General features: G+C 42.2%; 2 protein-coding genes across 4 annotated transcripts in view; both read right to left on the minus strand.

Moving 5' to 3' along the window:
• Positions 1-282: 282 nt before the first annotated feature.
• On the minus strand, positions 283-27,234 carry SEPHS1 (selenophosphate synthetase 1). Of its 2 annotated transcripts, none has more exons than XM_005305016.5 (9): positions 26,642-27,234; positions 23,863-24,121; positions 20,936-21,039; positions 13,906-14,013; positions 12,724-12,878; positions 11,708-11,798; positions 8,674-8,773; positions 5,896-6,108; positions 283-1,587 (listed from the first exon to the last, which is right to left on the minus strand). In XM_005305016.5, exons 1-9 carry the CDS (start codon positions 26,714-26,716, stop codon positions 1,373-1,375), a joined length of 1,320 nt encoding a protein of 439 aa, XP_005305073.1. In that variant the 5' UTR covers positions 26,717-27,234; the 3' UTR covers positions 283-1,372. The 2 variants fall into 2 exon arrangements, with proteins under 2 accessions (XP_005305073.1, XP_065409399.1); XM_065553327.1 differs by having other exon boundaries at positions 5,896-6,072; positions 26,642-27,219.
• Positions 23,984-27,742, minus strand: part of BEND7 (BEN domain containing 7) — a 108,574-nt gene continuing 104,815 nt past the window's right edge. For both annotated transcript variants that reach the window (XM_065553258.1, XM_065553247.1), the window contains exon 9: positions 23,984-24,121. In XM_065553258.1, the coding sequence (XP_065409330.1) occupies positions 24,117-24,121 (5 nt within the window). In that variant the 3' untranslated portion in view covers positions 23,984-24,116. The remainder of the gene's footprint in view (positions 24,122-27,742) is intronic.

Raw genomic sequence — 27,742 nt, forward strand, 5'->3', positions numbered from 1 at the left:
GTGTTTTACAGCACAGAGTTAACTGCTGACTTATGGATAAAAGGATTAAAAATCATCCCAGAGTTTATGCTTCTTAATAAAAAGAATTAGACACTTTTAGATAATCAACTCATCCCACTACTTTGATATCACAAGAGATGTCAAGCTGTATGGAACAACCTATCACAACCTACCTATTAGGGCAAGAACAAGTTTTAATAATTCCACTTTTAAAAAAATGCAGGTAGGATATTTTCCATCCCTGTAATTTAAGTACAAATCAAAAAACGTCATGCGCTTATACAAGAGCAATAAAAAAAATTAAATATTTATTTGAATAACAAGCTTAAGTTCAAGCTGCAAAGTTGGCAATGTAGATTTTAAACACAGATCACAGAAGCGTTCACAAAAGGTATTTGAGCAAAGAACAAAAATACTAAAAATATACTAAACAGCTGCTGATTTTAAAGAAACAAAAAAAGGTTTGTAATCACTATACAAAATGTAAAATGTATTAAACACTACCATCCACAGAACAGAGGTTTGTTTTTAAAGTGATTATATTTAAAAATTATTTGTGTAGTTAATTATATAGTGAATTGTAAATGAATATTATACAGAAAACTCCTTTTGGTCTGCAATTCCTTTGTTGCACTATAGCACATCCAATCACGTTGCAAAACTGAGCAATTATTATTTTTTCCTTACTATCAATAAAGAAAACAATTATTGATAATACAGTAAATATTGTCAGGTCTACAAATAATGAAATTAAAATTTCTCCTTCAACTATGAAGTGCTTTCCATGCAAAGTTAGCACTTGCTTGTTTAACAGAGTGTGCTACCAAGCAACGTCCAGGGTTGTAGATGCTGTTGAGTAAAACTAAACTTTACAAATCAAAGATTGAATGTAATCATGCAACCCTCTTACTACTTGAGTATACCCACTGTGTCACCTATCAATTTACTGCCTTTCCAGAATATCATTCAAGGCATCCAAAATTAGACAATGATAAATATACATATAATGAAAGGACACACACTGCTATTTGACACTACTACTGGTAATGTCTGTGCTACGTGAAAGCACCTTTAAAAAGAGCCTATGCGGCAAGAGATAAGTGTCTAAAGATTCAAAATGAATCAACAGTATTGGATAACAATATAATTCTCAACTCAGAAGCTGCCTCAAGATTAGGTGCATCTTCAGTTAATGTAACAGGAAAAAAAGGCAATGGATTTTATTTTATTAATTGTATCCACTCAAACTGACCTAAGGCCATCAGATGTGCAGACACAATGAAGTTTTTTTTTCTTTTTACAGTTCTTTAATTGTAGGATGATAAAGGAATAGATCTATTTAAAAACAAAACAAATAGCTATTTTATCTAGATTAAGAAGTGGCACCAGGTGTCGGGTTCACATTTTGAGTGGCCACTTGTGGTGCAACTTCAATGATTCGTGGTTTATCTATTATTCTGGCAGTACGATTGCCCTTCTCTACAATCCCAATAATCCATGCTTGGTGACCCTCGCCGTATTTCGGAGATTTGATCTCGGCGCAGAAACGTGCTGCCTGTTCACGTGGTAAACAGATAAGGAGACCTCCTGCAAAGAAAAAGGATCAGCACATTAACTTTTGGTTGCATTTCAACATCAAAACGTTTAGAACCTGACCCTGCAGCCCTTATTCAGGCAAACTCTTCTTGGCTTCATAGTTTCTCTGACAGAATAAGGACAGCAGAAGATGATTTGGTGGAGGCCTTTCTGCTGTCACTGGGAAACATCAAACTTACTATAACCATAAATGTAACAAATAATGTGTAACCAAATAAGCACTGCAAAAGTTAGTGAAAAAGCAACATGCTAAGGACAACAAAAGATATATTGAAACACAACAAAGGCATTGCAAAACTATAACAAATATTGCAACTCACCCCTACTAAAAATTCACATATAATCATTATGATGAATAAAGGGCCCTATTCTGATACCCTGACTCCCATGTGCATAGCACCTTAATCCTCAAATAGTTCCACTGAGTTCACTGGAACCTCTCACAGAGTAAGGTGCTGTTCAAGGTGAGTAAAGGTGTCAGAATGTGACCCAAAGTTATGTCTGGGTCTGACCCTACAAGTCTTGCTCAGTTAGTGTCTCTGATTTTAGTAGGGCTGCTTAGTGAATAGCGTTTTCAAATATACAGTCTTCTCCACAAAACCCTCTCCCACACGCTCATTATTGATTGAAAATAATATTGTTTGCTAACGAAAACAGCATATTTTACATTCACTTAAGAAAAATAGGAATACTGTGGTACTTCTTCAACCCCTTTCTTCCAACTATTACTTGCAAGACCATCCTTTTTCAGGGCATTGAAAGGTACTGGAATGGATTTTTTGAGATCTGGGTTCTTCCTGTGGGACCTTGGGCAGAGTAATTAATCTCTCTGCACCTGTTTCTTATGTGTAAAAAGCTGAAAATACTTCCCACCTCATAGTGCTGTTGTGAAGACAAATCTAATAGTGTATGTGAAATGATCAGATACTACGGCAATAAGTGCCATAAAAAGCTCTGTAAATAAGTTGATTTTACTAATCAAACCTCACAGCACCTGATGGTAGGAAAGACACATATAGGAATTGATATGTTAAAACAACTACCGCATTCGATACATAGCAATCTCACACAACCCTCTGGTACAGAAAATGGATAGTCCCTGAAGAACTTAGCCAGGGCACTCCTACTCTTATGAAAAGTGCCACAGTATCTTAAGTGACCAGAAATAGTAAAGACTTTGGGTCTTACATCTAATCTAGGATGGCACATCCAGCAGCACAGTGCCCACTATCATCATAGCAGGTCACTGATTTAGAAGAGACTCTGGGAGAAGAGCACCATCTACTGAATCACCCACAAAAATCCCAGCAGTACACAGGAGTTTCTTTGAGCTCTTGTAAAAGTGTGCCAATCCTACTCATCTTGTAAAATCTTATGGATCACAGCTTATAGGGGTATAGCTGCAGGCTACTAGCATGCCATGGACTTTAGATTTTTTTTGTGCATACTGAGTATCTTCATGTACAACATGCTCTTCCCATATAGGCAAGAAGGGAAAGAAATTACATGAAACAGAAACTATCTTTAATTGAAAAGCTACTTCTTTTGCAGCCATAAACAGTAATGGTAATTAAAAATACTATATATAAACATTATTTCTAGGTGCTGTGTGTGGACTCACGATGTCTGCTACACATGAAAACACCTACATCTCCCCGGCATTTGAAGATATTCGCTCCCCTGTGTCTATCTTTAATCAAAAGCAACAAAAGCAGAAATGCAAAAAACACCATGATGTGTAAACTACTCCAAACATAATGGGCCAAATTAACCCCTGGGGAAGCAAGTGCTATTCCCATGGAAGTCTCTGGTTCAAATTCAACAGTGATTTCATTGGTGATGCAAATGGGTCAGAGAATAAGTTTAAATAATAAAACAACATAACTTGCATTTGGCATTCAGTGAACAACTTGCATACCAATTGGACAAAAGGGAGGAGTGGTGGGAAGTATAGCAGGACAAATGATTAATAAAGGTGCAAGGAAGTAACCTGCACTTATCAATTTTCCCCCTCAGCACCTCCTGTTAGTTGCCTATCCTGCTATAATATGCCAATGATAAATCTGCCTTATGATCTTTAGAGAGATGTCATGAGTTGAGGCTATTTGCAAGTTTCCACTGAAAACAGTTCTCATCTGAACACCACCACCCCATGTATACATCACCAACTCCTAATGTAGAGTCTACTATTGGTTATTAAAGTTTTGTCACCCTAAAACTGGTATTGGTGCATACTCAAGAAACAATGGTTATGAGTGCTTTCCATCATTTGCTGTACTCTGCTACAAAAATCTCTTTGCAAAATATGAAGCTACAGATGTAATATTTCAGGAAATTTAAGAAAACAATGGGTAACTGCTCCAATTATCCTGCAAGTAAATACAGGAAATGCTATACATATCCATAAAGTCCAACTCACATGTTCTGTAACACCTGTCAAATCCAAGTCCATAAATACCTGTAAAACTGGCGAGAGGTATTCAAGCAACATCCATCCACATCTACACTGAATGTAAATAATTGTGGAGAAGCCAATTGAAAGGAATTCACAACAGAGTTTAAGAGACACACCTTCCTTATGAATCATCTAATTTGTTTCCCAGAGTTTCATCTTTTCTAGGAAAAGACAGTGCTGGCCCCAGGTGTGGGATGGACAGCCCCGAGACTGAAGTGCTCTATTCACAGAGCAGGGATAGCGCAAGGGCCAGGATATACCAGTGCAAGTTTTTGCACAGTGCTATACCACAGCCTCTCACTCATGAGGGAAGAGCCTCAAAGAGTAAGGCAGTTCAGTTCAGTCTCCATTCCCAGGCAAAAAGAACAGGACTAACTTTGTTAGTCTCTAAGGTGCCTCAAGTACTCCTGTTCTTTTTGCGGAAACAGACTAACAGGGCTGCTACTCTGATTCCCAGGCAGTGTTTGGCCTCTCTGCAACTGCTAACTAAGGTGGCAATTAGTCCCATCTGAGGTGGTGTTTGTTATGCAGATATCTGTCCACCAAGAATGGGACTCAGACTAGCAAACACATTCATGTAAGTCCCCAGACAGCCACCACATAATATTTTTCATCTGTACTGACTGGATCTGGATTTGAACTCTTGAAAGGGACCATATTCCATATCCTAAGCATCTGAGCCACAAAGTCTCCCCAGGACAGAGCTTCTCTTTAAACACCTATGGCTAAAGAACAATTGAACATATTACAGTAAGTTGCATATTCACTGTGACTAGGGGAAAGTTTATAGCTCTCATTGTGATACCTCTTTCCAGATCTTCAGACTATGTTTTGCTTTCAGGGGCCCTCTTTTTGCAGAGAACTTGAATAATACTTTTGGAGAGAGGAGAGACAAGAGATGCAGAGGGTGAAGAGGAGAGGTGACAAAAAGTAAAAGAGAGAGTAAAGAAACAAGGGGAGACCAAGAGGAAAAATGAGATATCGAGAGAAACTTCAAGGAGAAGAACAGAGCTCTTATTCTGAGAGGCTGTATGGCCAGGGAATTAACAAGATACAGAGCTGTTTACCTCCTGGTCTCCAGTTCAAATGCACCTCTAGGAGGTAGTGACCAACAGTTGTTGCCACCTGATGGCTGTTTAGAGGCTTATGTGAAATGAATTTGGTTTTATCAGCCTAATTTCTAATAGATGAATGCAAATATGACAAAATCATCACTACAAGCCGCATCTTACTTGACATTCTCTAGAGAAACTAAGTATTGAATGGATCTTAGAGACTGAATTCCTTTCTCAATACTAGCAATAGTATCTCCAGGTCAGGTTTGCGACACATTCACAGGACAGTGGGGGAATAAACCTGCATAGTTGATGCTTGTGCTAGATAGAGTGACGGCTTCAGTCACTGGGGTTGGCAATCCAGTACTAAAATTCATACAGATTTATAAAAGAAAAATACAAAATACATATTTGATTGGCAGTAGCATTGCAGGCAGTGTTACTTTTGAGAAAATGCAGTGCTAGCTATGTACATATTCAAATATTCACTGATCTGTAGTAAGAAATAAGGATTTAAAGAAATTCAGAACCATCACTAATTGTAAATGCTAAATGTTTCAGATATTCCCCACAAGAGGTTTTTAAAATACAGTATTTCATAAGGGAGGAGAGAGGCACATTCAAAATAGCTTGGTGGTTTGTTCACAGGCTGAAAAAGTTAATTGTGAGCAACTGTATGGCTAACACTCTTACTAGCCTGGTAACACCATTTAGAACTCAACACATGGTGTTTGTAGCTACACCTTTGGAATAATGTGAAATTCTGAAGGGAAAAAATAAGTCACTCACCTGACGTTTCAGGACAGGTCCCATGCATGAGGCCAAACATATTGCCACATGCTTTGCTAACTGCAGCCATCTTGGCTAGGACAGGAAGGTTATGGATAACGAAGGACACCTCATTTCGTTGTTGTTTGGCTAGGTTCTGTGCATGCCCCAGGATTCCAAATCCTGTGATATCTGTAGCTGCGTGTGCATTGAAAGTGTGCATGAGTCCAGCAGCTTGACAAGAAAAAATAAACAGGGAAAGTAACATTTATAGAGTATGACAGAGATAATTAAAATGGTGTTACAGACCTTTAAAATAAATATCTAACCTCCCTGCTCTAACAAAAACCATCAAGCTTCAAATCTTTCAGTGGAAAAGTCATAGGGACAACAGAAATTCACAGGTACTGAGCAGATTCCCTTTAAACATTTGATTTGACAGTGTTTTTTTCAGTGTAATTAAATACAGCAAAATATATTTTTTAATTAAATTATATTTATGAGCATGTTAAATAAAACATGCTAATGGTGCCAGATCCAAGTTTACCCAACGTTTGGGGATGAAGGTGTTGAGTTCCCCGGGTTTTGGCTTGGCCCATTAGCTGTAAAGTTGAGATTCAGATTGAATTGGTTTGTTGGTTTCAAAAAAATTTACTTCAGAACTTTTAACGTGAGACCTGCACTTTGCATTCCGAGGGCTTAGAGAATAGAGCATGTACAGGTCAGGCAGTAGAGACAGACAAGCAGAGCCAACGCCATAATGTTCCAGTCTCCCCACCAAGGCATTCACAGAATCCTTGGGCATTTGTAATTGCCAAGCTCCTGGTCGGTAGAAAGGAACTTCCACGTGCAGGACAATAGCTTTAGTTAAGAGCATTTAAATGCTGTTGAAGGTGACCTACAAAGGGGAGCGAGAAAAATGTTTTGCCCTTTTTAAGCACTTTCTGATGTATGAACAAGATTTGAGAGGGGTTTTTTATATTAGAAATCCAGGTCATCTAGTCTATTTTTTCTTGGAATGGGAGAGCAAGTACCAGGGAAGTAAAATCTGAGAAAGTGAGAGGAGAAGAGTTTTTAAGCATCCCAGCACCCTCAATTAAAGCTTAAAAACTCCCATATTCAGTTCTATCCCCTCCAAAAAGATGTCCAACAAAAAATAGTGTCACGCTGCTTGCTATTTCTATGGTAAAAAGCAAAAAGCCCTAAACACTAAAGGAAAGAATTGACACACCACTTTTTCCAGCAGGAAAAAGGGAGGAGACAGGGAAGCAAGAAAATGAGAATGGGGAGGGGGGGTTGGCACGAGGGAAAGATCCTGGAATAAAATTTTGAATTAAAAATAAATGAAAAATATCATTTATTTGAAAAGTTTTTGTGAAAATTAAATTTAAAGTTTTGACCGCCCCTACTTTCAGAGCTTCATTAGCCATCATGGGGGGTGGCGGGGTGGGAGGGGGAGGGGAAAAAAAAAAGCAGCAGCAGCACAGACCCCAATTTCCCTTTAAAATATTCTCTAACTAAGGGGTTCTCAATCTTTTTCTTTCTGAGGCCCCCCCCAATATTCTATAAAAAATTCCAAGGCCCAGCTGGTGGGAGGGGGCGGGGGGGAGAGAAGGGGGAGGAAGAGACGGACGGAGGGCGCCTTGGGTAGAAGCATAATTTGACTTCCATATTGCAGGAGCAAGGCCCGGTGGGGCTTGGACCAGCTGTGCCTGGCAGGGCCCAGGGAAGAGAATGCCACCTCCACCCCCTGACTCACCTCAGCAGACCACCCAGCCTGTCTGGGCTGTGGGGGGGGGGGGGGAAGAGACGGGGATGGGACACAGCCAAAAATTATAAACTCGGGGACTTGGAGGGGGGAATGCTAGCTCAAAAAGTTTGAAAATAGCTCAGGGTGCAGGCAGGGGGTAGCTAGGGGCTGTGTGCAATGAGGGTTGTTGGTAGCTAGGGGCTGTATGCGGGCAAGGGGTAGCGGAGGGTGCAAGGAGAGGGGTAGTTAGGGGCTGTGAGCCAGGAGGGGCCCCCCTGCATTTGCTGCTCCCCGAGAGCTCTGCCAGCCCCGGAGCCAGGTACCCCTGCTTACTGGCTGCATGAGCAGTCAAATGGGGCTGGGAGCGGCGGAGCAGCCGCAATCCCAGACACCAGGAGCAGAAGATGGGGGAACGCCACGGCTGCCCACTCCATGGCACCAGCTGCCCTGCATTGCTCAGCTCCAGCTTCCAGCCTCCACTCTGGCCAGGGGGTGGGGCCTTAGGGGTGCTGGGGGACAGGAGGAGGTGTGTGGGGGGTGGAGTTGACCCCAGGATTGCCCCACTCTGCGTAAGGCACTGCAGTTCGGGGGAGCAACACCCCCCATGCTCCCCCAACTTCGCCCAGGGGCTTGGGGCTTCAGCCCGAGGGGGTCACCAGGGCTCCAGGATTCAGCCCAGCACCTCTGGGCTTTAGTACTGTGGGAAGTGCTGGAGCTTGGGGCTCCAGGCTTCAGGGCCCCATGGACCCTCTGAAACAGCTCACAGCCCCTCACGGGACCACAGAACCCCAATTGAGAACCGCTGCTCTAACTCACATGTTATTTACTTCACTCACCCGGAAAACATTCATCTCAAGAACCATTTGTGCCTTTGCTATATAATTAACAGGGGTCTTTTTAATCTTGCTTCATGAACATTGAACATATTAAAGATGAGAGGCTGAGCTGATGTAGCTTATTTCCCCACAGCAGACAGCTGAAATTAAATGTGGAAAACCGACCCAAAACCAAAAAAACCCAGACCTCTAGGGCATTCTTATTCTTCATACCTGTTCTGTTGAGCCTTGCCATGTTCATCATTGCCTCCTGGTATGCTAACTCCACATCTTCTTGAGTTACCACTAGCTTTATTTTATTCCATTTTTCTGGCTATTTGGTGGGAGGAGAGACATGATTTATTTAGTTTATTTTCTTAGTTTTGTGGATATGCGTTTTAAAATGCATTCAGATGTATGCAACTTTAATCCAAGATGTACTTCCACTTCTTGAATGTTTAGTTTAATTTTTAAAGGGCTAACATTTTAAAGTCAATGATATTTTACTAATGTGTCTTTACATTTGCAGAAATATAAAACAAGTTTCTCCATTTATATTTGATCACCCTGTTGTGCCTAGATATTGCAGTTCATAGGGCATTGTATTTAAAGATTTATTAGATACAACATTTAAGTGCTGTACACATTTTACACTGCCCTCTGTGGGAAGATGCAGTAGGGTAATCTATCCTCTAAATACCTCCCTCAGACAGAGCTTGTGCAGGATTAAAAGAGATGCACCTTACAACATGCACCAATATCTAGCAAACCAAGGCACTTTTGGACAAAGAAAGGGAATAATTCCACAGCTGGGAACTCTCCACCAGGAAGCCTGGGCCACCAGTACCCAAGAGTTCAACCCTCAGGACTGACAGCAAGAGTTTCAAATGATCTTTCATTGTTCCCTCAGTTCTGAGCACTGTAGGGAAGAGCATGCTCTCATTAAGCAAGCTGGGATCATATCATCCTGTAAGGTTCACCTCCATTTTAAAGTTACCTGCTTTTTTCCCCCCAAACGTTTTCATAGATTTACTCCACATTCCATCCCTTTCTAACATCATGTGCTAACAACAACTTGTATTTATATGGTGCCTTTCATCCCAAACAATCCCCAAACACTTCATGAATGGATACTCAATAAACAGAGATAACTTAATTCATTACTGGAAATAATGCTACATCTAGATTAACAGTTGATTTGTTTCAAACAGTTCAGAGCAACACGACAAAACAGGCTTAAGATTGGAAGTGAAAAGTGTATGCAATGAAAAACCAAGGGAGAGAATTGGAATAGATAAAAATATAATTATCCAAGCTGGAATCTGGTCAGGACACTGTGATTAACACTCTTATAAGAAGATCTATACAATCATTAATAACCACTAGTGGACATTGGTATTAACCAATATCTGAAGGAGAGTACTTTCAGTAGCACAGTTACCTCTACCATTAGGCTGGAGCACTGGTTTGGTAATGACTCAAAAGAATTCCACCTACCAATATCATCACCCCTTCCTGTAGCACACAGTTTCATTTGTAAGTTCTCCCAATCAAGTACTGACCCATCTTAGATATCTGCAAGTCAGAGCAATCCCACTCCATGCTCTTCAATCTTTGCTCCACTCCCTGCGACTACACAACTGAAGGAGGCAGATGTGGGCTGCAGATCTTCCCTGCATCATTTCCTATCTTCAACTCTCACTCTAAAATCTTCCTTTTCATTTTTGCCTATGAATGACACAAAGCCCACTCATATTTCCTAATACAGCATCCTTCCACTTCATTATCCCTATAGCTATACTCTGCAAGAAACTTTCATTACTTCTTTACCACATTTAATGTTTTAGCTCACTTTTTACTCTCTAATCAATCTCCATATTCAAGCTTTCCTTTCTTCCCTGTACAAAAGTTGCTGTACCATGCAGTCTCTCTTCAAAGCATTTTCTGGTACAAAGAATCTATTTATATAATATAAAGTAATACCCCTTTAGAAGCTTTATATATAGATAAATATGATGGGTAATCTCTGTTTTCTCTTCTTTTTTAAAAAAAGAGAACAAAAAAGGTGGTGCAACCTCAACAGAATTTTTCTTTTGCTCACAATTAAAGATATACATTGATTTCCTTTCTGCCTCTGTTTTTCATAGCAGAAAGTGCTTTGGTTGACAGTCAAGGAAAATTAGAAGTACTTGAAATATGTGGCACTTCAGAATAGCCTTCATTTGTGAGTCTGTATGTCAGTGAAACATGTCAATAAGTGAGATTTTGGTCAGAAAAGAGACCATAAAAAGGTCATCTTGCTGTTTCATATTTATTTCCCACTGATGACTTTCACATTAGGTACTTTCTCTCAGGCCCGCCATCCTGAGATCTGATTGGCATGGGTGGGACTCTGCAGCTACGCAGATGGCAAGATCAGACCTTAGATCTTCTTTTACAAATTTAAAGAGAAAATAAGTGTTTTTTCTAACTGCCCAATCTTCAGACTCAACCTAGGCTCCATAGGGGGGAAAATCAAGCTAGTTTCCCACTTCCCTTTTGCTAACAACAGAGATTCTGGAATTAGAATTCATCTGGCAATTTAGTGGCTGACACCCCAGGCAAATTAGATATTGTCTCACTCTTCTGACAGCCTATTGGCTCTGCAGTCCCCATAACAGTAAAAACGCATCTTTTTAAAATGCAAACTAAGCAGTGGTTATTCTGAAGACATACAGTGAGAGCCAAATCACAAACAGATGCCAATTTTACAATCACTTTTCAGCTCGGTAGCTACATGTTTGCCTTAAGTAACACATGGAAATATTTCCATGTACATAGTGCAACTATAGATATTTTCTTAAACTCAAAGTGTAATATATGGACTGTTGAGATATTTCCATGAGCCCATATACAGAAAGTCCATGAACATTGGGTGAAATCCTGGCCCTACTGAAGTCAATGGGGCCAGTATTTCACCCAGGATGTCAAGCCATTGTTTTGTTCATCGACAGGCATCCAGATCCATTTTTTTTGTTATTAATCTTGTTTAGTACAGTAGTGCCTAAGGAGCACCAAAAAATGGACCCCATTGTGCTAGGGGCAGACAACCCCTGCCTGGAAGAACTTGTAATCTAAACACAAAAGGCAGACACAGGGTGTGGGGAGAGGGATAAGACAGCAATCCTCTTAAATACTACTTAAACTAATGAGCATTCCCATTTCAAAATGTTGTGGCCCTTCACGCAATATCACAGACGCTTCACCCCATTCTAAGCAGTTTACTCACAATATCTAGCCATTGGTGGACAGCTACAGCCACTTGCGTTCCCAAGGGTTTAGTCAACACAAGTACATCTCCTGGCACTGCATTGTCTGGCCTGCAAACAAAGTGTTCCTATATTAATTACAAAGTGAAATTTACACTTGAATAGGAGTATTAGGTTGGAAATTATATTTTCACAATACCATACATTCCATTGCACGTAAAATTCATATTTTTAGAAGACATATACAACTTAGAAAACCCCCATATAATTACCCTGTGGATTTCATTGTCACAGGATATTATTGAGGCAGAGAGCTTATGAATATATTTAAAAGGAGATAAGATCTTCATATAAAGGACAGTGCCTGCAGTTGCATAAGATCATGCGTTTTTTCTATTAAGTTGTTGGGTACATTAGGACAGAAGAAACAAAGGACGTTATCAGTCCTCATAATTCAAGGCATACATTGAATCACCAGCTGTGGCCAGGGGGAAATTCCTTCTTATGGCATAATACTCGACACAGGGAAGGGTTGATGCCTTCCTCCATAGCATTCAACATTGGCTAATGTTGGATACAAGGTAACGGATAGCCTGAAAGCTGTAAGCACAGCACTGGTGTGACAGTTCTTGTGTTCTTAACTATCATTAATATGGTACTTCAGATACCATTTTTAAAAAATCAGCATCCTAACCAGTTTTTAGAAGCCAGGCTATCCATCCCCAACTATCATTCAGATCTAAAGGTTCCAAAGCTTAAATCCGCCTCTTGAAGGAGCATATATGAGCACAATGTTTCATTTCTGATACTGTACACTCTTTTTGAAAAAGCAAACCAATGCAAGAAAGATGTTGGCAGCAATCTTAGATATCTCTAAGGTATCCATCACAAGAGTACCCAAATGCTGAGAAAATACATCTTTATTCATCAGGAGAAATTAAAATAAAGAACATGATATGGTATTAAAAAGGAAGATACACCTTTATTTAACCCTTTAATATGGCACCATGCGATTTTGTTCAGTGATTTAACTTACATTATAAATTCATTAGGCTGACAGACTGTAGTGGCCACTCCTCCTAAAACAATCCAAGGATTTAACACTGTTTGGCCACCAGTCACAGATGTTCCTGCCTCTTCTGCTGCATCTTTGAAACCCTGGATAATTAGAGGCATCACTTTGTCCCTTTCCTACAGATCAAAGTACAGAGGTCAGAGTTTCATATAAGCAGTGTCTACTCATTTCACAACTGGATCAGGGCATTAGGAACTCAATCCAGCTCCCACTGAAGTCCCGGGCAAGATTCTCATTCAGCAGAAGCTGGATCAAGCCCTAAAAAAAGTTAGCCTCCAGCAACTGACATTCCATACAGTACTGTCATGGTTTCACAGCTCCTTGTAAAATGTTGAAGGAACATCCCCAAAAGGTCACACAGGAGCTAAAAAAGCTGGGACATGAACCAAGGATTGCATAGATCCAAGTCTCTGCTCCTTATGGACTGAAGAAAATTCTGCAAATTCAGAACATCCTGCTGTTTAATCTGGGGCAGCCACAGGATGTTAGTGCCATAGGGAAAAGTGGAATTTGGCCCTTGGCCCCTGAAAAAGAGATTGCTCTCTGTTCTCTGTTTCCCACTATCCCACCCAGCTGAGCAACCCACAGGGTCCCAGGTCATATCTTCCTCCAAGAGGGCAGCTCTTTTTCTGCTCTGCCATCTGCCACAGGTGCTGGTGTTTTCCAAAAAATCCACCTCACTTTCTTTGGCACCCGATCAGTAGTGCTTCAAAGGAAGCATTACATCAGCTGGCACAAAAGACCCCAGAGAGTACCTATACAAGTTCTTATACCACACCTATCAACATGGTATTCAAGAGCTGTCTCAGGCCCCTACTGTGCAGGGCTGAGCAGGAACAGGGACACCGTTTGGGAGAAGACAACTAAAGTACTGGCAGAAAACACGCAGCCAGAGAAGAGCTGTTCAGGACCAGCCTGTCGGCAAGCAAACACAGAAGTCCTATCAATATGCAAGTGACTGATTCTTAGGTGTAGCATCCTATGAGACCACCCACCGAGTCCCTTTTTAAAAAGGCCCAAAACTTTGAGGGAAAAAACATTAACATGTGTACGGCAAAGCTAAATGATCATTTAAGGTAACACATTGTGGCAGGTATAGTTATTTGGGTTCATTTGTTTCACAGTAATCAACATGGACCTTACCCTATCTGTCATTTTATTACTGATCCCAAGGAGCATCAACATGTTGTCGCATTCTGTGACCCCCATAGCATAAAGGTCACTTAGGACATTGGCACAAGCTATACGTCCCTGCAAAGAAACAAAGACAAAAAAATCCAGATCAATATTTCCGTATGTTCAGATAATACTTCACATGAATAGGACAGTCCTAGTCTTTAACACATGATTATACTCGGAGGTTGTAAAACTGGCATGTTCTCACTCCACAGACCTGCTCAGTGTCTCTACTCTAAATCAGAGCAGCTCTCTTTAATGACAATGAGCCCAGTTCTGAACTGGCTTAATCCGTACCTCCACTGAAGTCAATGGAGCTATAATATGCCAATTTACATCAGCTGAGGATCTAGCCCTGTAAGTTTATACTGCTTTCTACTTCTGTTAGCCCTCCAGAACCAGCATAGCTATGAGACAGTGAGTTGGATTCCAATCCTTATTTTACATTATCTCAGAATTGTTTACTAAGTTCCCATCAGTCATACCTGTGCGCAAAACTACTGATGGGAATGCAGAGATATCACTCAGGACATAATGCAGTTATGCAGACTTAACTGAAGGCCTATTTAGCCTACAAAACAGTTTTTGTCAGAATGTTAAGAGCAGAGAGGAGATAGCAAGCACTCCTTGATGAGGGAACAGAGCTGAAGACACTGAGCTCTCTGATGAAGAACATGCCCAGTAGGAAGGGATGTCAAAACAAAACCAACCAACCAAACCCACAACAGCCGCCAAATTCTCTTCTCAATTACATTGGTGTAGGTCTGGGGTAACTCCACAGGCTTTAATAAAGTACTTCTGGGGGGATTCTGTGTGACTGCTCACTCGCAGAAAACAGCCCCCCCCCTCAATTCCTGTGCTTCCCTGCAGAAAATGACATGGGGGGGGGCACACTCCACATGGGGTTACGTGCACTGCCACCACCCCTCCCCCAATTCTGCAAGTGCAGAGCTGCCCACCTGAAGGAGGCTGTCTCTGAGCTCTGCTGACACTGCAACTGAATGCTGCCTCTTGGGTCCTAATGTCAGTTGTGCTCCCCTTCTGTGTGCTGCAGTAGGGTTGGGTAAGGGGGGGGGGGCTGGGGGAAATGAGGAAAGAGGGATGGAATAGGCTAGGGGGAGGGGAATGTGGAGATGACAGGAGGGGGATGGAGAAGAAAAGGGGATAGGGGAATCATGGGGGGGAGTGGGAGCCCAGCATGTGGTGTCCCCTTGGCAGCAGCTGGGGCTCACCCATTAATCAGGCTCATCAAACCCTCACCCTGACAAGCCCTACCCCCTACACCTGGACCCCTCCACAATGAGCACCCCCCCACATCCAGACCTACCCCCCGCCGAGTCTCATCTTCCCATACCCAGACCCCTCCTGCTGAACCCCAACGACCTTCACCTGGATCCCTGCAGAGTTCCATTGCCCCTGCACTCGGAACCCCCCAAACAACCCCTGTGCATCCAAATCTCCCACTGAGCTGCCTGCACCCAGATTGCCCCACACAGAAACCTCTCACCCCACACTAAGCCCCTCCACACTTGGATCCTGCTCAGCTGAGCCTGCCCACCCACACCTGGTGCACCTGGCACAAAGCGGGAGGGCCCCGGGGTGTTTCTGGGGCAGGCCCAGCTCTTGCACTGTGTCAGGTCAGGTGCAGCCTCACTGCTGAGTCCCAGTACCAGGGGAGGTCAGGGCTTCAGGGTGATCTCCCACCTCAATGCAACCAGTGGCCTGTGCTCCCCACTGCCATGCTGGAGCCCCATTTATTGACAAATAAAATTTGCAGAATTTTAAAATATTGTGCGCATAATTTTTAATTTTTGGCACAGAATTCCCTCAGGAGTAATAAAGTTCATCTGGATTTACATCTATAGAGATGGAACAGAATCTGACCCTATGTTTTTAATATCCATTTTTCTGGAATTTCCCCCAAAACCTTAATATGATATAATAACTGCTCCACATATTTAAGCACAACAATTTGGGCCAAAGAAAAAAAAATCCTAGATAGAAAGCAGATTAAAAAAAAAATCATATTTAAACTAAAGTGCAAATCTTCACTGTAAGAGTTATATTAGAATGTAAGCTCTTTGGACCAAAGACCATGTCTCTAACTTTGCTAGAAAGTGCCCAGCTCATCTTTTGAACATACTGTTTTACAGCATACAATCTGACCACAATGGACCATCATCCAACTTCAGATACACACACACAGCTCCCCACTGATGTTAGTGCAGCCCTCTGCATATATCTGAAACTGGAATATAATTGAGTATTTTAAATTATTTTAAAAGGCTTGCTCACTATGCACACTGCATGGCTCCAAGGAGACCCAATGCTAGTTTATGTAGATGATTAAGGAGGCTCAAACATGTCATTTTCCTTTCTGTACTGGGATTATCAAACTATTAAGCACTATCTTCAGTGTTTACCAAGCAAGCTGCTAGTTTATGCTCTCTTAAGAACAAGTGATAAGGTTTTCCAAACCACAATGACAACAGTTCTCTGGCCTAATGGCAATGCAATACCCTGCCAATAGGCAAAACCCCCAGGGAGACACACTCAGGAATTGCAGTTCTCAAGTCTGAGAAAACTGAGGTGGAGACAAACTTGGCAACACACTTACTTTGCCTCCAGTATTGGCAACCAGAAGGTTCATAATTGTAGTTAGCCTGGGTATAAGTGTCCAAGCTCTTGGATGGTTATCTGGGGCTTCAGCCTGCAAACCTTTAGCCATATGATTAATCCCATTGAAACAAATGGATCTACTTTTAGGAGTAAGGACAACTCATGAAAACAAAGCTCTCTTCTGCTCCTGTACTTAAAACATGCCTCTTATATTGCAGGCGGGGCTTGTAGCACACACCGCCTATTATTAAGGCTCCCCTCAACATGTCCCTTTAGAAGAGCTGTTTTCAATTGCTTAGAACTTTGCCAAACTATAACCATTTGGACTGAAATTCTGCATGCCTCGCATCTGCCTCAGGTTAAATGTTGGAAAATTTCAGCCAAAATGGTTCAGCCATTTCCAAAAATAAGGCTATGAAAAAATGTTTTGTTCATGTTAAAAAATTATTGCAACTTTTACTTAGAAATGATCTAGCATCCCCATGTTTTGAAGCAAGGGCTTGAAATTTGGCAGCAGGGGGTGGCCTTTTGTCAGAGATGAGCCTTTTGCTATCCATGTGAAAAATCCACCCAAATTTGTCCCAGTTATAAGCCCTTGGAAGAAAAAGAAAGAAAATCACTGCTTGCACATACTCAGTAGAGACTTCCAGGAGCTTATCAATTAAAATGTCCAAAGATTCTGTCCTCTATCCCCTCCCAGTTCCTAATATTACTAAACTGCACATCATGTGCTATCCTCACAGAGCAACTGCCCATGATTCAACTCAGGGCTATGTGGACTCATAAGGCTTTTCCCTGTAATGGTTGCTCCAGGCTGGGGTGGGGCCAGTCACCGGAACTAAGAATACGGCACCTGTCTCTCCTTTCAGTGCCCCCAAGATGTCATGGAGGAGTAAGCCAACTGATTCAAATACAGACAGGAGGGAAAGGAGTAAATTCAGACAAGGAGTCTGGTAAGACTGGGACTGCAGGGGAGGGAGAGGAGAGAGGTGAGACTTTGAGCCAGTTGGCTTGCAGGGGGAGAGAACATTGAGATGGAGGGGGAGCTGGGTGGAGGGAGACTGGGGCTACCTGGACAAGAAGATAGACTCAGAACCAGTGTGTGTGGTGGGGGAGGAGATACAGATCTTACAAGGAGCTGGGGTTGAGATGGGAAAACTGGGAATAGCCAGGCGGAGAGACAGGGACAAGGAGACAGGGAGGGGATGGGAGGAGAACCCAATTTTGAGGAGCCTTGGAATGGGAAAACTGGGATTTGCTGGACAAGGATACTGGGACTGGGTGTGGGAAAGGGGAAAGACTGGGAATCAGGGGGAAAACTGGGACTCAGAGTGTGCCCATAGGGGGAGGCTAGGATGGGCTGAACAAGGAGACTGAGGTGAGATGCCTGAGGAGCGGAGACTTAGGCTATGTCTACTCTACGGGGGAGGGGGGGGGGGAATCGATTTCAGATACGCAAATTCAGCTACGGGAATAGCGTAGCTGAATTTGACGTATCTGATCCAACTTACCCCGCTGTGAGTACAGCAGCAAATCGACCACCGCTGCTCCCCCGTCGACGACGCTTACTCCTACCTGGGCTGGTGGAGTACGCGCGTCGATTCGGGGATTGATTATCACGTCTAAATCGATCCCTGAGAGATCGATTTTCTACCGCCGATCCGGGCGGGTAGTGAAGACCAGCCCTTAGACTGGAACAAGGAATTAGGAGTGGAGTGTGACGTTGCAGTCTATAAGGTTTTATAAAAATATGCTAATGAGTGAATATAATGTAACTGGAAAATGCTTCATGCAAAAGGTCTCTTGTAAGGTATCAATACAAAGCTTATAATCTACTGAGTGTGATCATCCTATTTGTATAAATGTACCACTCTTGTACCTGAAACTAGAAATATGAAATATAACTCTGAGAGCCTATTGTAATTATGCAATGCGTGGGCCATTAATGGTGGTTTGGAATCTTGACTCCCGTTAACCAGGACAATTGTCTGCAGATGGCTGTGTTTACCTGTTAGTCTTCCTATATACGTGTGTGCTGGCAAGTGGGCAATGAAGTCTTGCAGTGACATGTGATCATGTCACCTGAACTGGAATCCATCTTTAACCTGGTGTCTTTCCATTGAGAACGAGTGGGGTGGGAATCCAGAGAGGGACAAAGGATTCCCGCCTTATGCAAAAGATATATAAAAGGGTGGAACAGAACAAAGGAGGAGGAGCCATCATGAGGAATCCCCTAGCTACCACCTGAGCTGGAACAAGAGTTGTACCAGGGGAACGAATTGTGCACAGGCCTGGAAAGTGTCCAGTCTGAGGAAAAAACTTACTGAAGCATCTCTGAGGGTGAGATTATCTGTATTCAGGTGATTAGACATAGATTTGCACGTTTTATTTTATTTTGCTTGGTAACTTACTTTGTTCTGTCTGTTACTACTTGGAACCACTTAAATCCTACTTCTGTATTTAATAAAATCACTTTTTACTTATTAACTCAGAGTATGTATTAATACTTGGGGGAGCAAACAACTGTGCATCTCTCTCTATTGGCATTATAGAGGGCGAACAATTTATGAGTTTACCCTGCAAAAGCTTTATACAGGGTAAAACGGATTTATTTCGGTTTAGACCCCATGGGAGTTGGGCATCTGAGTGTTAAAGACAAGAACACTTCTGTTAGCTGCTTTCAGGTAAACCTGCAGCTTTGGGGCAAGTAATTCTTACCCAGGGTCTTTGTTGGAGCAGACGGGAGCGTCTGGCTCAGCAAGACAAGGTGCTGGGGCCCCGAACTGGCAGGGAAGGCAGGGACAGAAATAGTCTTGGCACATCGGGTGGCAGCTCCCAAGGGGGGTTCTGTGATACAACCCATCACATGGAGAAGACACAGAACTGGGACAGGTTGGAAGGGATGAGACAGAAGGGGTCAAACTTGGGGGAAATGGTCAGAAGAGTCAGTGCCCACATGATACCACCCCCTCCAGGGCTTGAAATGGAACCCAAGATTACAGAGTCTCACTGTTCCTCTGCTGTCAACAAATATCTAGGAAATCCACTGACAAAGTGTGTCTCATTCCGCTCTAGTGCTGGTCCACACAGAGGTTTGACAACCTACTATTATATCAGTTACTCCATTAGTTCAAGTGGCAGAGGTCTGCGTGGTAGATCTAGAAGTTCCAACTCTGCTGATGAACCACAAGCGTGTCATTACGATGCCACATGATGGAATTTGTTTTTTCAGTATATATTTTTTAAAAACCTAGAAAATCACACACAAACTTCGTTTAAAGAACATTACCAAGGTTGCAAAGTCAAGCACTCAGAAGTTAGGAAATGTCAAAATTAAGGTTGCCTGAGCTCTGTCCATCCGGTGTATTCAAGGAGGCAGAGGTGCTATAGAAAAAAATAGTTTGTGATCGTGTTATTAAAGCTGAAGCATAATGCATATGTGCAAGGGAGCTGTATTAAGGTTGCATAGGCAACCTTAATTCGGGTATTTCTTAACTTTTGAGTGCTTGACTTGGCAACCTTAATAATGGTCTTTTAAAATATTTTTGGTATATAATACAGATCACCACCAGTGCACATAGCACTGTAAAAACACATGCATCTCTTTCGTGAGAGAGGCAGTAATATAATCTGAGTACAGAACTGGAAACCAGCCCCAAATCCTAATCCAGTTATTGTTCCTGGACTTTAATCCTCACTCTGCCACTGATTTGCTATATAACCTTGGACAGTCAGGTGCCTAAGTACCCGTGAGGATCTGGGCCATAATCTCTCTGAATCTCAATTTCTCCATCTGCAAGGTAGAAACAATACAAAGAAGTGTTGGGGGGACTAGTGATTTTGCAAAGAGCTCTGAAGTTGAAGAGTGCAATATAATTGCTAAGTATGATTATTTAGGCTCTTCCAGTCCTGCAATTTTATCTAATCATTTGAGAACCCCAAAAAACATCCCAACTGGAATTTGGTTCCGTGAGTAGGTCAGAGGATAAGAGGGGCTTTCTATTTAATCTGAACCAGTTTGCTCAGTACCTCACAGAGAACCCCATTTCCCTCAATAGCACTTTCCCAACCAAAGTGACTAACTGAACAGCAGTAGGGGGCAGCTTTGTTTTTAATCTTAGCTGTTCTCCTGACATACCCCTCTTTAGAAAGCATTGCTGCAACTGCATTGGCAAATATGGGAATGACACGGGAGTGAAAATATGAAAGAGTTTCTTTGTCTCATACATATCTCTGAGAGACACAGAACATGACAAACCAACCAGTGCAATGGCTGATTGTACAAGACAGCAAGTTCTCACCAGCGTAGACAACTCAGATTAATGAAAGCACAAATCAAAGTCAGCGATACATGTAATTGCAAGTTTAGCCAACTTACCATCATATAAGGGTCATCCACAATGGGATAAATGTAATCTGTTGTCTGGACCAAAGACAAACCACCATGTCTTAAAGGAATGACACAAGTGTCCATCCCAATTCCTGCAAGGACAGGAAACCATCAATCAACTCAATAATTTATTCATCCCTTAGATGACTGTAATTCTCAATAAAAGGGAATTTATAAAACAGGCCTATGAAATACAAGCCACTGCCAAAGGAGCAACTATCACGATTCTGTTCCTTACAGGAGGTATATTTTAAACAAATGAAAGAAACTAAGACAAAGAAAAACTTGAGAATGGGACAGGAAACTGAAGTGGGAAAGCTATAAATGTAAGAGCTAAACATCCTTGAGTTACAATCTAATGCAATTTAATAATGTATGGCAAGTTTAATTATGATGGGGGTTTCTTCTTTTTTGAAAATGCTTGCCCTGTACTATATCATTCTGGGGAGAAACCTGGCAGGTGCACTTCAAGTTTGGTAGGTGGCTGTTCTCGGACCATCTTGCAAAACATTGTAACAGTAGTTTTAATCTTCAGTAATAATTTATCACAATCATCATGGCAAATCACAAAGGGACGTAGCCTTCTTGCAGATCAAGCACGGCCCAGATCAATCTCTAGCTAGGTCCTTAAGACAGTCTTGCTGGATGTTCAGTCTAAATCTGTTATTGGCAGTCTTACTGTGCCACCGAAGCTTTTGGTACCCACATGATCACCAATTGTGTAGCAATATTCCTTGGTAAACAAGCTTTGTAATCCATTGGTCTTCCATCCTAATAAATCCATACCAAGAAAGATGCTGAAACTAAACCACTCTGATGGAAGCGGTTGGCTATATATCCTCAATATATACTCTCCCCACTTTGGAAAAAAAACACTAGATGTGTTGCAGTCCACATCTTAGGCCCTCATTCTGCAAGCTGATTCACGCACATGGACCCCCTGTAATTGTGTGAAGCTCTACTGATCTCAGTGGGGTTTCACAAGGGCAAAAGATTCTGCCATACATAAGAGCTCAGAGGATTAGGGCCTGAGTACCTAAATCGGCAATCTCTTACTCATGGAAGTATTCTGAACTGCATTTGGGACTACTCTGAGTGAGTCATAACTACTTGTGGGAGTAGGGCCCAATTCTGCAAATCCTATTATTGGTATTTTCCTTCCGAACAGCATCTCAGAAGTACCATCCATACACATGGATAAGGAAGTCACTGGCCTTCTTATAAAGCACAAAACATCAAAAGAAATACTGCCAAATGCATTTCTTGATGCATTTGTTAAAGGGATATTCATCTTAAAGTACATTTTAAAAAGACTTAGTACGTCTATTAATAACACAGGTGAGAAAACTAAGTTTTGAAAATTCCTTCCAGCTTTCAACTTATTTTCTCTCCCCCCATTTATTGTTGCCCATTCATAAGGCTGAACAATAAAAACTCAACTAGCAATTTCATTGTTGTTTAGAGCCAGTTTTGCTTTCTAGCTCTCATGAAACAACAGCGGGTTGAAAAACTGCGGAGGACTAATTAAATCCAATTAAACGAGTACCTTTTTTTTTTAAACGCATGAAAACATTTCTATTATTTAAACAAAGGTGCCACACAAACATTAAATTTTGGGCCAGAATGAGATCAGTGTCCCTTATCATGGGTCCTCTTAAATTATATTGCCACTGAGCCTCACACACAATTACTTCATAGATATATTTCATACAAAGATTGCCTTTGTTTAAGTGGGAACATTGGCTTTCTACTGATTTTCACTGATTCTGCCCTCTTTGGGAAAACCGTGTTGTGACCTGTTAGTCTAATAAGTGTTATCTAGTTACATTAAAATTGTTTAAAGTGAGCTCACTGTATGCCAGATTAAATAATAGTAAAATATTTTCAAAAACAAATAAGTTGATAAGCCTGAAGTGGAAGAATTTCTAAAATTTGCACTGTGGAGAAGAGATTAAATACATAGGGCTAAATAAACAGATGAACTGAATTAAAAACCTGTCATTAAACATTTTGTCTTGACTAATTTATCTATATCAATATTAGGAACTGTAGCTGGTATCAAAATACCCACATGCACGCTGTTCCCTGTGAAGGTTGCTTTTGCAGGTTACTTTTCTGTTCTCCTTGCATCACTATGCAAATACCAAAGAGAAAGCAAATCTGGCAAGAGCCATATAGGTCTTGTAGAGACAGCCTTTCCCATAAAACCTCTACAGGGAGAACAGAAAAGTTATAAAGAACATGACACAATGAGAGGACTGAAGGACTGATTTTTTTCCCCTTCCCTTTTGGCTCACAACGGTGGATTCAATTTAGAAATGAAGGGAGGCTGGACTTGGGAGCTGGATAATTATTTACAATCAATTCTCAGTTTCACTTTAAGTCAGAAAATAAACTGTTCAATATTTTAGGGGAAAACCCCAAAACTATATAGATAATTCTGAAACAGTACTATGACTATTTTGCATTCACTGAGGAAATACTAAAATGGATACATTTGTTTTTAGAAATCAATTGTTACTATTTTGGTTACTGAACATCCACATAATTCATGTACAGACTATTAGTGAAAAAGACTATTGTTCTTCTTATATTATAAGAACTCTCTCTATATACTTTTAGAGTCATTTCATAGCTCCTTTTTTCCCCTTCATAGTTAAGTGCTTTGCAGAAAGGATATTAATAATTGCAGTACAAAATTATTATTCTTGTACAGCAAGATGACAACTGCAGGTTTATCCTTCACATTTCTGGACACAATCCCTATTATGTTAATGTATATGCATCGGACAACACCTTAATTTTAAACTAAATTAGCAAGCTAATAAATTAATAGGCTAACAGCTAACTTGATCTACTGTTTATGAAACAGGGAAACAGCAGTATCACTTGTTACTAGAGAAACAAACACTCACCCAACCTGGGCATAACTGCTCCCAGAAACTGTTCATCTTCTTGAAAATGGTTTTCTTGTAGGGACTCAAGCAGTTTCTGTAAAACATCCTGAGGCACTTTACAGCCTGTGCCTTTAAGTTCAGTGAATCGAGTCAGTCGGAAGCTCTTGTCCAGTTCGTAAGTTTCTGGGTTAAAGGACTCCCGAACAGACATGGTTCTGAGTGCTACCTTCCCCCCCACCTTGAGCAAACGTATCTGTTGGTTTCTCTGCTGATCAACCTAGTTAGAAAAATTGGGAACATTAGAAAATTCTTAGAACCTACAAGACAACAAGTTAGTGTATGTACTGTAAATAATATATATCAAAATATTAATGGTTTTGGGGAGGGATCTTTTTGCCCCCCCCCCTCCTTTTTTTTTTAAATAAGTAAAGCAAAGCAAAGCAAAGCATTGAGCAGACATCATCTGTTACAATAGGAGGGCATATCCCACAATATAAGTTTCCTGAGACTACAAAGGAATGGTTCCTCTTCCATCTTCTGACATTTAAACTATAACACTGTCAGGCCAGTCAGAGGAGTGATATGACTTTTCCCCTAGTCATGCCACACTAGTGTTTAATTAAAAAAAAAAAAAAAAGTCCGCAGACCTCACTTAACAGATTATATATATATATATATGTTACAGTTTGTGTTAGTGGGAACAACCCCCAAGAGGAGCTTTAGGCCCTGATCCTGCAATATGCTCAGGGCCGTGGGCTTTGTACACTAAGGCTTTGTATACAATGGAACTTCAGCAAAACTTGTCGTTTGGGGTGTTTAAAAAAAACAAACACACACACATACCCCAAATGGCAAAAGTTTTACCGACAAAAAGCACCGGTGTGAACAGCGCTTTGTCAGCAGGAGCACTCTCCTGCCGATAAAGCTGCTGACACTTGTTGGGGGAAGTTTTTGTTGGTGGGAGAGCTCTCTCCTGCTGGCAAACAGCAGCTACACTGCGCACCTTTTAGCGGCACGGGTGTCGCTAAAAGGTGCATAGCGTAGACAAAGCTTAAGCTCATTGCAAGATCAGAACCTTAGGCAATAGCCTCTTTATTTCAAATGACACCTTTCAAACAATGGGGCAAGTTCAGTTCTGGTTTAAGAGGGTACAACTCATTTGGAGTCAACAGAAATACACCTGTTCACACCAGTGGTATATTTTCCCTAGGAGACCTATGTGCTAGTAATATAAAGCATTAAGAAAGGAAAACATTTAATTGGGATATTTCCTCTAAAAGCATATTTTATGATGTTCATACACTAAAGCTGTTCAAAAGAAACAGAGTTCATGCCTCTCAGGACTTTTTTTTGGAACTGAACATACTTAATCAGAGTAAACCGCCCATTAGAAAGTTCATGTAAAAAGACACTGATGAAATTTATTTAATAAAATTCTTAACAATGCACATCTAATTTTAGAAGACTTTTTCCACTCTGAGTCAGACATACAGCACACTCCAAAACTAATAAGAGGCCTAACTGAAGCGTTTAACTTCTAAACAGGAATGGTGGTGATATGGTGCAATTTATCTTCCTTGAAGAAAAAGTTTTTCTGGAATTATTTAAAGTGACCTACATGCAGTAGGGTCTTAGAAAGCAAATGTCATGCCTATCAAAAGGGTTCAACATGCAGCACTGAGTGACTGCTGATCATGTTGATACTGGGTTAAGCTGAAAAGTTCAGCACCACTACTGGCCTCTATTCAGTATGTTTGGTACCATTCAAAAAAAAAATTATCTACAGCCTTATGCAAATGGGTCTGCTAGTATAGTGCTTATAACAGGCTGCCTCTTAACAAGTTCTACAAACTCTCAGGGATGTTATTTTATTGACTATAGTATAGAATAGCAATTCAAGTTTTAAAGTCCCTGAAAAGGTCTGATTAGGAACTGAACTCCCATTTACAGTATTTTCCCTCCTTCCCTGGGAGGCGTGTCACTTATTTAAAACAAATCTTCAAAAGCCCAAGCTTGGGCAGTAATCCAAGCGCTCATTACAAGAACGTGTTTTGGGTGAGCAATGCATCTGGTTTGTAACTTTTGTCTTCAATGCAAGGCAATAGGCACTAGCAATCAGAGAGGATACTAACTAGAAAACAACCTGTGGAAAGAAGTAGGAGAAAAAAGTGGCTTTTAATGGAAAGATATTTTTGAACTCCAACTACTTATTTCCAGAAAAACTGTAAAAAAATTGCGTTTTCCAAGTGGGGAAACATTTCCCTTCACTTACCCAAACCCTGGTGTATTCTTAGCACCCCCTATCCACTTCTATAGGAAAGGATTTAGAGGCCAAAGACAACAAGCAGAACTTTTTGCATAGTCTTGAGCACTAATACACCCACTTAAATATATTCCCTGATTTTAAAAATAAACGTTGAACTACACAAGTGACAAAGTTACTTAGTTAAAAACCTCAATAGGGAAAGGAGCACAAAAGGCTTCTTGGTGAAGATCTGAATGTGCTGCATGCAATAATTTCGGACACTGCCATGGAAGCAACCTTGCAAGATCCAGTTTCATGTGACTTTTGGCACCCTGCACAAACATGCATTTCTAGCATCCAGTGTACTTGCAAAATAAACAACCCTCCCCATTAGAACAAATCGCCCATATACTCCAGATGTTTGTTACTTTAAAACAATGACATATTAGTAGAGTTTAACCCTTGCCACTCTACAACCCTGACCATAAATAAAAATGTACGTTGGAGGGTGGTGAGGAAAAAAATGACTGCGGAACAGGACCAGATACCTACCCAAAATAAACCCAAGGACAGGGAATGGCAACACAAGTGAGGGGCATCTACAAGGCGAAGAACTGCAACGAGCATTTCTCCATGGAGTGTAGCGCAGAAGGCTGCGGAGAGACATGGCTCTGGGACACCTTAAATTTCAAGCTGCTGCCTTTAAAGGCAAGCAAGGGCCTCTACTGCTGCTCTTTGTGCAGCCGTGTGGGAGCCTGGCTGGCTGCGCACAGGAAAGAACCGTGCACACAGCAATCCCCTTCTAACCCCCCAAAGGAGGCTCCTACAAACAGATCTTTGCGGGGGGGGGAGGGGAGAGAATGTTCTCCCTTACACAAGAAATTATTAGCAGCAAAAGTGCGGGGGGAGGCAGGTAAAATGTCAGCAGAAGCGGAGTTAACCCTTCGGTGGACGCAGAGATGCAGGGACAGCGTTTAAAGGCGAACAGCCGCAGCCGCCCCCCATTGCCGCCGCAGCCCCGGGGAGGGCGGGGAGGGGATGGAACGTTCCCCGGGAGCGGCGCGCGCCAGGCTCCCCGGCCAGGGGACTCCACGGCGCGGGGCCCCAGCGGCAGCAAAAATGTCGGCGGGTGAAAAATTTAACCCATCGCCTGCCAGCCTCGCCGCCGGGAGTTTTTTAAAGCGGCCCCGGCGGCGCCTCGCATCCCCTTCCCCCGCCCCCCCGCGGCCGGGCTCAGGGGCTGGGGCCAGGCATGCCCCATGCGCCCCGGCCGGCCCCCACAACGCGGGGAAGCCACCATCCAGTGCAAGGCCGGGTGTTTAACGGCGGAGGCGGATTCCCCTTTAAATCTCCCCGCTTGCCCCCCCCTCCCCAGGTCTCCCTCTTACCGGCTCGCTCCTCGCCCTCCCTCCGCCTCCTCCCGCGAACGGGACTCCCAACCCAGTCCCACAATGCACCGGGCGCGCCGGGCTCCCTCAGCGCCGCCTGAATGGAAATGCCGCCGCCGCTGCCGGGCGGGGAGATGCCCCCCCTACACACACACACACACACTGCCCCCTCCAACGGGCTCCGCGCCGCACGGGCCGGGGGTTAACCCCCTCTGCGCCCGCGCGCGCACACACACCCCGGGCCCAGCTCCCCCCCCCCCCGGGC

Source organism: Chrysemys picta, chromosome 1, assembly GCF_011386835.1.
Source record: "Chrysemys picta bellii isolate R12L10 chromosome 1, ASM1138683v2, whole genome shotgun sequence".
NCBI classification, from domain to species: domain Eukaryota; kingdom Metazoa; phylum Chordata; order Testudines; family Emydidae; genus Chrysemys; species Chrysemys picta.